We start from the raw sequence: 13,819 nt of genomic DNA, 5'->3' as shown, positions 1-13,819 counted from the left end.
AACTACTGACACATATCACACCTGCCATTCTTAGGAAAAGTCCTAGAGAAAGTAGTTTATCAACAGCTCACATATTTTCTCCTGTCTGTGTTTGATGCCTTCCAGTCAGGATTTAGGCCCCACCACAGCACTGAGACAGCTCTGATCAAGGTGACAAATGATATCCGCATGAACACCAACGCAGGTAAGGTCTCAGTTTTAGTTCTGCTGGACCTGAGCGCTGCCTTTGACACAGTGGACCACGGGATCTTACTTCACAGGTTAGAAAACTGGGTGGGAATCTCTGGTACTGCTCTATACTGGTTCAAGTCCTATCTCGAGGACAGGACGTACTTTGTTGAAATTGGCAACTGTGTCTCAAAATTACCATGACCTGTGGAGTCCCCCAGGGTCAATCTTGGGACCCCTCTTATTCAACCTGTACATGCTTCCATTGGGTCAGCTAATTCACAGCAACAATGTGTCAAGACACTCAGATCTACGTGTCACTGACGGCAGGTGAACATGGGCCTAAAGATGCACTCTGTCACTGCATCGAACAGATCAGTCTGTGGATGCAAAACAACTTTCTCCAAATAAACTCAGTCACCTTGAGTCTCTCTCTTTAAAACCAAAAATCAGGTTAGAAATCGAGGAGTAATCATGGATTCTAAGTCACATCAAGACAATAACACCAGCAGATTTTTACCATCTGAAAAACTTTGCTAAGATTTGAGGAATCAGAATATTTTTTATTGCCATTGTTTGAGAACAGGTTCACAAACTAGGATTTTTTCTCGGTACAATCGTGCAACATAGAACACATAAAAAAAAATGCTATAAAAACTTAGGCTGTAAGAGCATGCATAAAGAATAACATAATTCAATAAATAATAAAAAGTAAAATATGATCAGACGACCACAATTTGACATAGAACAACAGCAGGGTTGTGTTTACAGATGTGCAGGTGCATAAAGTGACGAAGTGGTGAAGTGTCAAAACCAGACTTAGAGAGACTTATCCATGTATTTGTCTCCAGCAGGTTAGACGACTGTAACGGCTGTTCACTGGCCTCTCTAAACAAGCTGTCAGACAGCTGCAGTACATCCAGATTGCTGCTGCCCGAGTCCTGACAAGAACCAGGAAATACGACCATATTAGTCCAGTGCTCTGGTCTCTGCATTGGCTTCCTGTTGCTCAGAGACTAGAATTTAAAACAGCTCTGCTTGTGTACAAGTCTTTTCATGGTTTAGCACCAAAGTACATCTCTGACATGTTACAGCCGTATGAACCATCGCAGGCTCTGAGTGAGGGGTCTCCTGGTGGTTCCCAACAGTAATAGTAATAGTAATAGTAATTGTCAATAGTAAACACGGTGAGGCTGCGTTTCAGTTTCATGTATCTAAAATCTGGAACAGTCGATGAGGATGTGAGAAAGGCCTCAATTCTAACAATGTTCAAATCCTTGCATATGACAACTGAAAGTATTTTATCTGCACTCTTGCTTTTTTACTGTAATTCATTATTTTTTATGTTGATGTTTTATGGATTGATTTGATGTGGGTTTTTTTTGTAATTTCATGCAACTGTGAAGCACTTTGAATTGCTTGTGTATGAATTGTGCTCTACAACGTGCCTTGCCTTCTAAAACTATTCTACTTCAATTCTGGAGCCTATTTCTATTTTCCACATTAGGTAAAGATGTAAATACCTTATTAAGACAAGGGACCACAGAAATCACTGGCAATCTTCACCTGAATGTGTAGTTTGGAGGCCACAGAAATGTGATTGTGCTTTTGTAGGTGAATGGAAGACTCAGTATTAGATCACTGAAATTCTTCTGTTTTCTGTCTTGTGGGTCCTGACTAACTTGGCGTCCTCCAATCATTAACTTACACAGTGATGGTCTCCAGGCACCAGGGGCTTTCTAACTTCTTCTGTGGTGATGTGTTGACTCTCTTCTCGCTGCGGCTGAACAAAAACTTGACGGATAGACCACTGACCTGTAGCACTGGACATTCCTTCTCAGCTTGGCCCAATAAGATTTGCATGAGAAGGTAGTGATGGGAACAAAAAGCCCAGGCACTCAGACCTGAAGCAGTTCAATTAGGATGTCAGGAGAGTTTGTTCAATGGAAATACTCTTGAGTGAGTTATTTTTACCTTTATAGTTATGGATATTTTAAAGAAGTACAAAAATCCATGGTTGATTTATGAGCAGGAGATTCCACACAGCAGGTTTTGGTGAGTGTTCATTACTTTTTGTTGTGGTTACAATGTAAATAGTTACAGCTGTTACAGTGTTTGGTGAAAAGTGCAGCAAAAACGTTTTCTATGTATAGATGTTACAGTGTCATCCATAGAATTCTACTGAGAAACATCCTTGGCGTATTGAGTTTCCTTGTGTGTAAAATGCAGAAGAAAAAAAAACTTGCCTCACCTTTTTGGAGAAAATAACACTTATTGCCTCTAATCAAGCAGTCCTTTTAGAACAGCATAGTTGATTGAATAAGTTCATGCTAAAACAATGTAGATTGTCAGTCATCCAGGTGGTTAATTCAATCTTCTAAACTAAAAGCGAGCGTTTCACTTTTTTACACAGCTTCTCATTTTAATGTAAGTGCAATTTTTTATAATACAAAACAAAAAAGGGCAATAATTTGTCACATCAATTTATTGTTTGGCTTAATTTCTTTGAATATTGTCCACCATTGTCGAGGCGCAGGCAATTTTACACAGAACTGGATGAAAGCAGTGACTGTGATGATGCAGTTATATTGTGGCCACTTGCATCCATGACTTGTAACTTGTAAAACAATTTAGTCCTCCTCAACAGCCTCACTAAACAGAATGACCACTCTTAAGGCAACATTTATTGCACAGTCGTTTTGTGATTGCTTTGGAATGGAGAACAGCAATCACGCACGCTCTCACTGATGTTGTCGAAGCTACTGGACCACACACGAACAGCAAACACACGGATGTTTGTAAGATGTTTTCACCTACACTAACTGAAAGCTTGAAGGAGAAATGGACAGTGGTGGGCCGATGGAGTTTTAACATCTTGCCACAAGGGAGCGCCACAGTCCCCATTACAGTTCTCAGTATTCCTATGACAGTTAGAGGCACGCGGATAGCTGTGAACATTTGCATAATGCTGCTTAATGCTTTTTCCTTGTCTTTTTTTCTTTCTTTTTTTTCTTTAGTGAAGCCGAAGTTGGATGCAGTCCTGCAGAGAAACTCAGCCCCAAGCACCTGCAGCTCCTCCGGGATGCATTCACCAGCTCTAAACACAAGCACCAAACACGTGCAGTTATTGGCCGCAGAAGAAGGACCAGAGACCCAGACGGGGGTCATAAAATCGCGTTGGGGGAGTTTTGTGAAGTGATGGGATTTGTGATGGGGTCTGATGCTAATGATGAATGGGTCAGACGATTCTTTGATGAGGTGGGTTTGAACTTGTGAGACTGACACTACCTGATCTCAGTGACTCATGTGGAACACCTGTGCTTTATTATGCAGGTGGATATAAGCCGCGCGGGGCAGGTGACATGGCCGCAGCTGTGCTCTTACCTGCTCCTGGAGTACACGGAGAGGTCGAGGGCCTCTGTCCCTGCCTCGGCTCTCCAGGACTCCCAGCTAGTGTTCAGGCATTGCACCCACAACAAGGTAGAGACAGTTGGAGGAAATAATGATAGTTCAAGTGTAAGAAATAGCTTAGAGTAGTTAAAGCCACACTGCGGACATTTCCATATCATACAGTATAGCCTACCTGATAAAAGCATCACAACAGCTAGACACGACAATGCCATTTTGCTGTGGATTATTGAAATAAAGCATTTGGAAGAGAATCTACTGTAACACGCATGTTTAGTGACCTTTTAGCCGCATCATCTCTATTGGCTATTTTTAGCTGGTGTCCCGCACTCAGAGAAGTAAAAAAGGTCAGGTCTGAGGAGATGCGACTCCTCTCACAGTAAGGACAGAGTTTCAACAAGAAAACCTTTTGCAACCTGTTGGTCTAACTCAAGTCTAGTTAATCTTTCTGGTATCTATCTATCTATCTATCTATCTATCTATCTATCTATCTATCTATCTATCTATCCATCTATCCATCTATCCATCTATCCATCTATCCATCTATCTATCTATCTATCTATCTATCTATCTATCTATCTATCTATCTATCTATCTATCCATCTATCCATCTATCCATCTATCCATCTATCCATCTATCTATCTCTCTATCTCTCTATCTCTCTATCATCTATCTATCTCTCTATCATCTATCTATCTCTCTATCTATCTATCTATCTATCTATCTATCTATCTATCTATCTATCTATCTATCTATCTATCTATCTATCTATCTATCTATCTATCTATCTATCTATCTCTATCTAATCATAGCCTACATATCATTACTACAGCTAGTCACATAACTCTAATTGTTTCATTAGACTGCCACATTAAGTCATACATTTCATTTTGCAGAGAGAGCCAACAGTCCGTGTTGTGGCTGTCTTTCACTCACCCTCGCTGCGCTACATCAGTGTGAGTAAAGGTGGTCAGATCACTCTATGGAACAAGAACCAACACATTACTAAAAGTTTAAAGGCAAGTGAAATCATGGCGCTTTAGCCGGTCCTGCTTCAACCTCTTAACACTTGCTTGAGCAAACTCTACCCCCAGCTGGCGGGAGATCCAACCGAGGAAGTGGCTCATACAAAGAGATTCAGAGGCTGGGTCACTGATGCTGTTTACATGAGCAATGTCCAGAAGGCGGCTGTTGCAACAGACTGCAGAGACATACACTTCATCAATGTCTCCACAGCCAACGCTTTTGAGGACTTTCACCTTTATGGTATGGTAGGATAGACGGATGTGCTTACTTAAATGGCTACCAAAATATACATCATTTTAATGTCTGTTTTACAATATGTTAGGTTTCCCATGCGTCCTCACTGCTATTTGTTACTGGTATGACATCCAGGTATGATCATTTGACTAACATTACTATTGCAATACTCCTGCCTACTAAATCTAATCTAATGAAGTGTGCTTGTTTTTCAAAGTATCCATTCGAACCGTCTTTGCTGCTCGTGGGGGATGAAATGGGAGGCGTTCATGTGTTGCGGTTTCTGAACCCGACAAGACGCCTTTTCAATAACGTGACCATTTCAAAGAGAGAACACGGCCTCCAAAGGATCTATCTTCATGTAACACTTTAATCTGTAATATCGAAAGCCGATAAAAAAGCAACATGTCTCGGCTTTTGAGTTACAGCGTGTGCTCTGATCTGTCCCCAATGACAGCACCTCCGGGACCATGAGGGCACAGTCACGTACCGCTATATCCCGGGCGTCCACCAAGACCCAGTCAACCGGATCATGTTTGAAAGTGGAACCAAAGTGATCATGACGTCATCGGAGAGTTCTGTGACCTCTGTGGCTTTCTTCAATATGTCAGGAAAGCCAAATCAGTACATTTGGAAAGTTAGGGGGGTGAGAAGCATTTCAAATTGTTCTTTGTGATGATGTGTCTTTTTGTGTGACTTTGATTGGTTTAATTGATTTAAAAGACTTGAAAGGGAAGGACTACTAAGAACTTCTTGATTTACAAATTCTCTGTTGAAACAATGTTTGGTTTTGACCAGTGTTGGACATTGGATCTTGGGATCTTGGAGTAAAGTCACTACAGAACTTTAAAGAAGGGAATGTTTGTGCAATGACTGTCTGGCCCAGTGATTCATAAAACCACTGAAGAATCTGCAAACCTATAAAGTGTTTTTTTGTGTGTTGTTTGTCTCGTTATGTGAGAAACAGAAAAGCAAGTAACCTCATTTGCTGCATCATAGTGTTTTTGTTCATTTTTCAGGGAGTGACATGTTTTGATTACAATGCCCGTCTGCAGTTGATTGTGACTGGAAGCAGTGACTGCGCTGTCCGAATGTGGGCGCGCTACGTGACCGCACGTCCGCTGGCTACACTGCAGGGTCACCACGCCACGGTGCTAGATGTTGCAATTTACCAACCTGTAGAGCAAATATTCAGCTACTCCAGAGACGCGGTGAGTATATATGTCAATGCAGAGGAATGATCTTAGACTGTCGCGCCGCAGAGTAATGAGCACATTTTACATTTTCATCCCACTCCATAAATAAAGTTGTGTTTACCTCACAACAGGAGCTGAGAGTTTGGGACATCACCACACATGAGTGTCTCAAAACTGTCAGGTTACACTTCCCCTGTCTGCAAGCTGCTCAAATCCCTGAACACGGTAATTTCCCTCTCCTGCTTCTGAGTCCTCCTCTTCCCGATGAGACGCGGCCTCATTTACTAGTGGGATGCAAGGACTACCTGGCACTGTTGAGTTTGTCTGATAAACAGAGGGGAGGCAGCAGAGCAGGAGCCCTGGCACATCAATTAGGAGAGTGCAGGGTAAAAGCAGTGCTCTCCTGTGCATTATACAACCCCAGTCTGCAGCAGGTGGTAACAGGAAGCACTGACTCGACAGTTTGTGTGTGGGAGCTGAACACTGGAAAAAAGAGACTCCACATCTCCAATGCTCATGGAGAGGAGGAGCTGAGCTGCATGACTCTAGATTCATCCCAAAGGAGACTCATTACAGGAGCGCATAATGGTACAATTAAGGTAACATGTCAACATAAGTTTAAGTTACAACTTACATTTAACACAAAGGCTTCCATGTTTTAAGTTGTTTATTGTCTCGCAGGTATGGAATTTACTGAATGGTCTGAATCTGCACAAACTTGAGCCGCTCCGCTCCACGGTCACTGGGCTCTTGTGGGTTCACGGTGATCACCTCGTCGCCGTTGGTTTGACTCACTGTATTGTTGAATATGACCTTGCAACTTCTGAGGTAAAAAGTAAAGTTTAAATAAATGCAATACAGCCTGTTGTTTATGAATAAATTATGCCATAGGATTTACATGTGAAAGCCAAAGCCTCTTGGAAGTCAAGCATACGACAACAATCAGACATCACGGCTCTGTGTCATTGTCCTGCCATGGATGTCATCGCCACGGCAACACAAGGAGAGGTCATTGTCTGGAAGCTGGAAACACAAATGCCAGTTCTTCATCTTAGTAAAGAGACGTCCTCTGGGTGAGAAGGAACTACAGTGAAATATTGATAATAAATGTAGAATCGTGGTGGACACATTTTGCCTTCTCTGTTTATGTCTGCAGAGGGGTGCCCTCGGTGGACTGCCTCATGTTTCTTCAGCATCGAGCTCTTAACCAAAGTTTAAGACACAAAGGTGTCCTAGTGTCATCACAGGCTGGCTTCATCTGCTTCTGGAGCATTACTGGAGAAAAACACACTTATGGTAAGGGAATTATTTGAAAATCAAAGATCAGACCTGTTCAAGTTCCTGTAAGAAGTAGCACTGCATGACAGGCATTTCTGAGTTCTGACCCAGCAGCTGACATGGTATGAATCTGTCATTTTTAATTATCCTCTGTTGGGCCTGGAGCAGTGACAGTGAGGCTGAACTGTCCACTTGGCCTGAGACTGTGTACCATTCCCGACAGCCCACAGCTATGTCTGTCTCCAGGTCCCATCTGTGTTTAGTGGTGTGGGATCCATGGGCTGTGACTGCAGCACATGTGCTACAACACATACTGTAGTGTATGTAAAGTATGTAGGTAAATGTGCAGGCATACTGATGAATGCAGATCCGAGGACATTTGTGCTGTGGAGTAACTCAAGAGCTTTAGTTCTTTTTTATATAGTTTATTAATGCAACAGTGATCGTGCAAGCGTTTCTCTGTGGACTTTGCATGTTCCCTCCGCACCAGGGTGGGTTTCCTCCAAGTGCGCCAGTTTCCTGTATGAACACAAAACAGTTATTTGACAAAACCTCTTGAGCACTGAAATAATGTGACCTTTTTAGTATTGAAGGATGGGTGAAAAATTCAGAGGACAAATTTCTCCACACGGATAATTGAGAACATCTTAATCTCAAAATGTAAACTTTTTGAATCACCATCTTCATTACAGGCCACTTCTATGCTCCAGAGCAGTCAGATGAACGTGTACTCGCCCTGAGCTCCAATCAGTCAGAGCACACTTTACTTGTTTCTGGAGACACTTTGGGCTGGCTTCAGGTTTGGGACATCGCTCACTATGGACTCGATGTCCAGGACCAGGTGGGTATGGTTTGTTTGCCCGCAGAAGCCTGTATTTTCCTCTTTCTAAGTACTGAGTGTGTTCATTTGCAGGTAGTGAGTGAGCGGCCCCCTCTGCTGCGCCGCTGGAGGGCTCACTCTGGAGCATTACTCAGTGTGGAAGTGCTTGAAATGGCTGAAAGAGTCTTTATCCTGTCGGCTTCAGATGATGGCTCGGCTGGACTCTGGACAGTAGACGGAGATCATGTGGGGTCGTTTGGACAGGAAGTGCTTTGGAATCTCACGGATCCCTGCACCTTTCAGGCTGATAGGTACAGTATATGATAATAGCTCCATGTCTATATTGTTCAGGTAGTTTTCTCATGCATCATTCATAATCATTCATCCATGACTTCCTTCTTCTTTTCTACATAATCTAGACGATAGATACCATCGCCTAAACACGCTAGCTCTCCAACTCCTTTTAAAGCTTTTCACATTGAGGTAAATTAGTCATAACTGAATGCTTTCTCTCTCTGGCAGTAACTTTCCTCACAGGCTCCACAGATGCAAGTGTTTTATAGAAACTCCTGGCTCAAGGTCGTAAACTGAAACTTGGCGTTTTGAGTGACAATATTTCAGTCACATGTTGGGCAACATGGCTCATAAAGACACATCTGTCGGACGAAATGTAATTTTAGAATGAAGGAAAGTGGGGGAGAGTGTCTGCGTGGACTTAGGTAAATAAACATTGCATGAATGTAAAAGGTCAGAGGAAGCTTTTTCCACTGCATATGTACAGAAATGATTTATATGTTTTTTATATACATAATCAAAACACTTCATACTTCTTGGGTTTGGACAGAGATCGTCACACATTTTTTGATCTGGGAAACATAAAATATACAGTGGTTGATTTCAGGAGCTTAAACCATGCTTAAAATGAAACTGTGTTGTTTTGAGTGATTTAGATTATTTCATTGATGGGATGAAGATTGTGTAATGGGCCAGGGGCTTATAAGATTTGTTCCTTCCTGTTCCCTTTTGAAACAAACTAAAGGTGGATCCTTTTTGAACTATAATGATGAATTAATCACAATCCCACACTTATAAAAACACACAACCCAGACCTAGTAAACACTTGGGCTTCTGTTCTACATCAAATCCTCCAGTAAACGCAGATATGATAAGCTCTGGCTGCTTTTGTATCTGTCAAGGCTAATTCGCTTTCGATTTGCTTCGTGTTTGCACATCAGTGACACGCGGGGCAGCCTGACCGAGGAGCGCCGTGACAAGACCCGGCGTCCCAGCCTTGAACCCTGCGGCAGCGGTCAAACTTCACAGGGAGGTAACTATCTGACCCACACCCCCCTGTTCATGGTGAATGTCCCAGTAATGACTATGTTTGGTTCGGATACAGGAAATGTTCAAACTGTTCAGATTACTGAGAAATGCAGTGTACGTTTTTTAATAATACAAAATAAGCATTGAGAAAAGCTTTGGTAATTGTAAAAGCATGCTATGTTGATTGGATTGGGGATATTTAAACCCCAAACTCTGCATCTGCTGTGTCCAATTTTACAATATTATCAATACTAAATTCAGGGCATTCCTTGCATTCTCCGCTGAAGTCTGGCACTTAATTTGGGGAAACCTGGACCGTGCACTGAGCCAGATTTCTGAAAACGCAGATAAGCTCAAGAATTCTGTGTGTGTGTAAAGGAAAGAGAAACTATTTACTGAAATGTCCTTTGCTGTCTGGATGCAGCGTGCCAAAATTAGCGATTAGCTGTACTTTTTGTACCACCACACCCAGCCCGACACACCATAACCGCGCATATTAACTCATTCTGTCTGCTGTTGTTCTCTGCAGATTCGCCATGTGGTAAAATTGAGCAAGAACATCAAGGGCCTCAGCCAGCCATGGTAACACAACACAGTCTTTTATTTAACCTGCACAACATTGCAGTTTATAATTGCAATACTTGTTTTTTGAAGTGTCTGAAAGACGACTATTGCAAGACGGGAGCTTCACGGTGTGACAGAAGATTTGTAATGTAGCAAGGTAAGGATGATGATAGGATGATCATTGCTACTTGTATCGGTGGGTTCAGGAGGTCTCTGTAGTTTTCAGTTCAGGTTGGGTCACACTTAGGGAGGACCATGAAGGAGCGGCTTATTCAGAATGGCTGGGTGGTGAGGAGAAGAGCGCCTCTGTTTTGATGGGGTCGAACTGCAGGTTCCAACACCGTGCCCATGCTGAAATGTCCACAAGGCATTGGATAACTTGTATCATGGGCAGGGAGTGGAATTTACCGCAGACTCAATCTTACAGAGTGTTCAAAGACAGTGCACCTATGACTGAGAGCAAAGGAATGGGTCTGATGTTGATGTAGGTGAGATTACTGGGGTATTAAATATCAATAAAAGTCATTAAATGAATTGTGCCAAAATTAAGGCCTTCGTTGTCATTGAAAAGCTTGGAATCAAATTGAATCTTTTTTTGGGGGGGAAATAACATTGATCTGTTATTTATTACGGCATAAGTCTGTCAAAAATGCCCAAGTTATGTTCTAAAACTGATTCAGCTGAAATATTTTGATCAAAATGTGTCCACATTTTTATTAGGAATGCACCAATCTGATACTGGTATTGGATATCGGAGCCGATTCTGGAAAAATACACATTTCAAATATCAGTATACTGTTTTGGCTCAGTATGTTTGACCATGGACATGCCGTACCTCAAAGTTAGTCTAACCTCTGTATTTTTTTTCGCCGCGCTGTTGAAGGTCTCGGTGTTTTTAATTTAGGTTATGAAATCTGTTATCTGTTGTTTATATTAATGTAACCTTAACCGAATAGCCTGAGTCATGTAGCCATATGACTCATTTTCTATTTAGTGAAGAAAAGTGAAGTGGTCCTTGTTTAAAGATTCTCCATTACAGTTGGTTAGTAGAAAACCCCTTGATAACAACATCTTGTTTGCAAGATAAGACAAGACCTTATTGATCTCACAAACTGAGAGATTCACTTGTTAAAATAGAGGACCATTTATGTTTTCTTACAGATGCCACTTTTAAGAAAGTCTCTTGGTATCTGTCGCTTCTCAAACCCGCAGTAACAGCATTGGTATCGGAAGCAAAAACTGGACTGGTGCATTTTAATGTTGGATGGAATGTTTACCAATCTTAAGAAATCCAAATGCTGTATTTTGACATTAAAAAGCATTAAATCTAAACTTGCTGCTGCCTCCTGCATAAACCTGCAGTTTGAATTCACGACTGGGCTGTTTCTGAAAGTTCACATTTCACTCTGATTGATGAAATGTGCGTGTCACTCACTAAGAGCATGACAAAACTGCCCAATAGGAGGCGTGAGTGTGAAAAGCGTTAGAGCTGCAGAAAAGCTCTGAATCATGTTATGACGATCCATCCAAATTGGCAGATCTTCACAGAGACGATCAGCTGTTGGGTCATTTGCGCGATCACCAAATCCTTCATTTACATGGAGTGCAGAGTGTAGAGTCTGCCTCTGTCCACGTGGCCGAGTGGCTTCCTGCGGTGTCTCTAACCATAAACAGTTCGATCCACTGTTTGGAATGTGATAGTTTCTTCAGCGTGTGGGCGCAGCGCACCACAGTCACTCTAATGCTTTCCAAAAACATGATTCAGAGGAAGGGATAATAAAAGAGAGGCAAAAATATGATATTTATGGAAGGTCATGGGAAAGCTGTAAGTAATATTTCAAAGTTTCATTGGAGATCACTACATGGGCTGAATGACAATTACAAAAGTCAGTTCAAAAGTTTGAAGATGATAGTTTGTCCAAATAGGTTCATGGGTATTTACTTCCAGTACTTGTATTTGTGTTAAAAAATGTAAAGACTATTGTGAGTCTTTGTGTCTGTGATTTTGCTGGTCATCATGCTTTCTGAAAATATAGTGGGGATTATATTTCCTTTTTTCCTTTTTCTCTTCTGTTGTTTTTTTGTCCAGGAGGCGCTGCTTGTGAGAGACTCATCCTTGGCTCATGCACGACGGGAAACTGAGCTATCTGTCAAACACAGTGATACGTACCACACGATGAAGTGCATGACTTTTCGGATTTGACATTTCGGCCCATATACCGGATATTATCTTTTTAAGGATGCAGAAAGAGTTGCGCAAACCGGCTTCCCGAGTCTGCTCTGCGACACAAAAGCACAAAGCACAAAGCATTGCACAAATTCTTCAAGGAACTCTGTGCCCTATTTTTGTTTGTTTTGCTCATTTGATCTGAAAACACGTCGCTGTGCTTGCTCATTTGCCAAAAAGAAGACACGCACACAAAAAGCCTGAGTCGCTTCAAGTGTTGGTGGAGTCAAATGCATTATCCTCAGTGGATTTTGCAGCGTTAGATTCCAACAGACAGGACAAATCGGGCGCGTACGTCACTTGCACCCCTCAGGCAGCGTTTTGATAACACTCTATTATCTCATTGTGGCTGTCTGATGCTGTCTGCTCGCTGTCGCCGACACGCAAATGCTAAGTTGACTTTTTGAGAATTATCATAAATTTATCTGAAGATAGATCACAGTTCTGCTTTGCTGCCCGTGGTGACCTTTCGTGCATTTGTTTGGCATGTCAAAACAGCCTGAGGATAACAGATCCTTGATATTAAAATAAATGGCCTTTCTGCTGTGAAAATGCTTGCTGTTATTGCTGAGAGTTGTGTTGCATTTGGAACACACACAAAAAAATCAAAAATAGCTGGTGGCTGCGGTCTTTGAAATTAGGATGTATTTTTGACGGCGCAGATGCGTTAACCAAGTCCCTGTACGTGTTTTGTCACATGGCGCGAGTCATTTCTGACATCGTCCTCTTCCTTCAGCCTGTTTTCTCTTCAGACAAGCTTTAACGCCCTGGAGAGCGACTCCCAGACACTGACAAGCAGCTTCACCAGACTTCTGAGCAAACACACACCGATACACGGGACAGATGTTCCAAAATACCTCAGTCACAACAGCAGATGCATGCTGGGAAAGCCCTGCGAGATGGGCTTACTTAAGTGTAAAGCTGCTTAGGAAGAGCTCTTAAAAGTAGATATTGGCATGTTGTGCGCTGCCTGGTGTCTGAAAATCCAAGATAGGCTGATCTGGGAACGGGAGTGACGAGTGACTTTTGGTGACCAGCTATGCCCCTTTTGATTGTGCCGCATAGCCATTTAGTCCCACCTATCAGCATAATATCCATACTCCTTGCTTAAAATGTGCATTACTTGGTGTCCTATTTTTCAGCGTTTGATTATTTTGTGACCTATTTCCATCCCCGTGTGTGTTTTGGGTCTAAAACACATGAAAACTACACAGATAACGCCTAAAACCTGATAACCTAAAAAAGTGCATGAAATGGTGCTATGGCAGTTGTTGTTATGCGTCGCACCACATGACACAACTTGCGCTTTGTGAGGTGGTCTTTCTACGTGGTTAAAAGGTGATTCACTGCAGTATTGTACAACATTTCTCAATCATTTCTCAACAGTCGCTGTTGTTAGTTGCAGTAAGTAGGGCTGCCACTGTTACTATATCGACTTATCGTTCAATAAATAACAGATAAACGATACATTTATCGTCTGTACATTTATTAGCATTGTAAAGCTTGATTTCTAAGTGAAGCAAATTGAGTTACATTATATTTGTAATAATATGTTTATTGCAGTTTGTTTGGCA

General features: G+C 42.0%; 1 protein-coding gene and 1 long non-coding RNA gene across 2 annotated transcripts; both read left to right on the top strand.

The window, feature by feature from the left end:
- Positions 1-2,092: 2,092 nt before the first annotated feature.
- Positions 2,093-8,455, top strand: LOC306978306 (cilia- and flagella-associated protein 337; the record flags this gene model as incomplete). The annotated part of the gene is made up of 15 exons (XM_079576829.1): positions 2,093-2,223; positions 3,186-3,426; positions 3,502-3,648; positions 4,474-4,596; positions 4,672-4,843; positions 4,926-4,972; positions 5,055-5,198; positions 5,295-5,483; positions 5,857-6,048; positions 6,165-6,632; positions 6,715-6,861; positions 6,925-7,106; positions 7,190-7,329; positions 8,004-8,152; positions 8,225-8,455. Exons 1-15 carry the CDS (start codon positions 2,153-2,155, stop codon positions 8,453-8,455), a joined length of 2,643 nt encoding a protein of 880 aa, XP_079432955.1. The 5' UTR covers positions 2,093-2,152.
- Positions 8,456-9,321: 866 nt separating this feature from the next.
- Positions 9,322-13,268, top strand: LOC306978395. Its single transcript, XR_013793895.1, has 4 exons — positions 9,322-9,458; positions 9,984-10,036; positions 10,109-10,175; positions 12,108-13,268. It is a non-coding gene; the product is annotated as an uncharacterized lncRNA (long non-coding RNA).
- Positions 13,269-13,819: the final 551 nt, after the last annotated feature.

This window comes from Gobius niger (assembly GCF_951799975.1).
Source record: "Gobius niger genome assembly, chromosome: 19".
NCBI classification, from domain to species: domain Eukaryota; kingdom Metazoa; phylum Chordata; class Actinopteri; order Gobiiformes; family Gobiidae; genus Gobius; species Gobius niger.
Note: the sequence above shows the minus strand (reverse complement) of the source record. Positions and strands in the feature narration are given on the sequence as shown.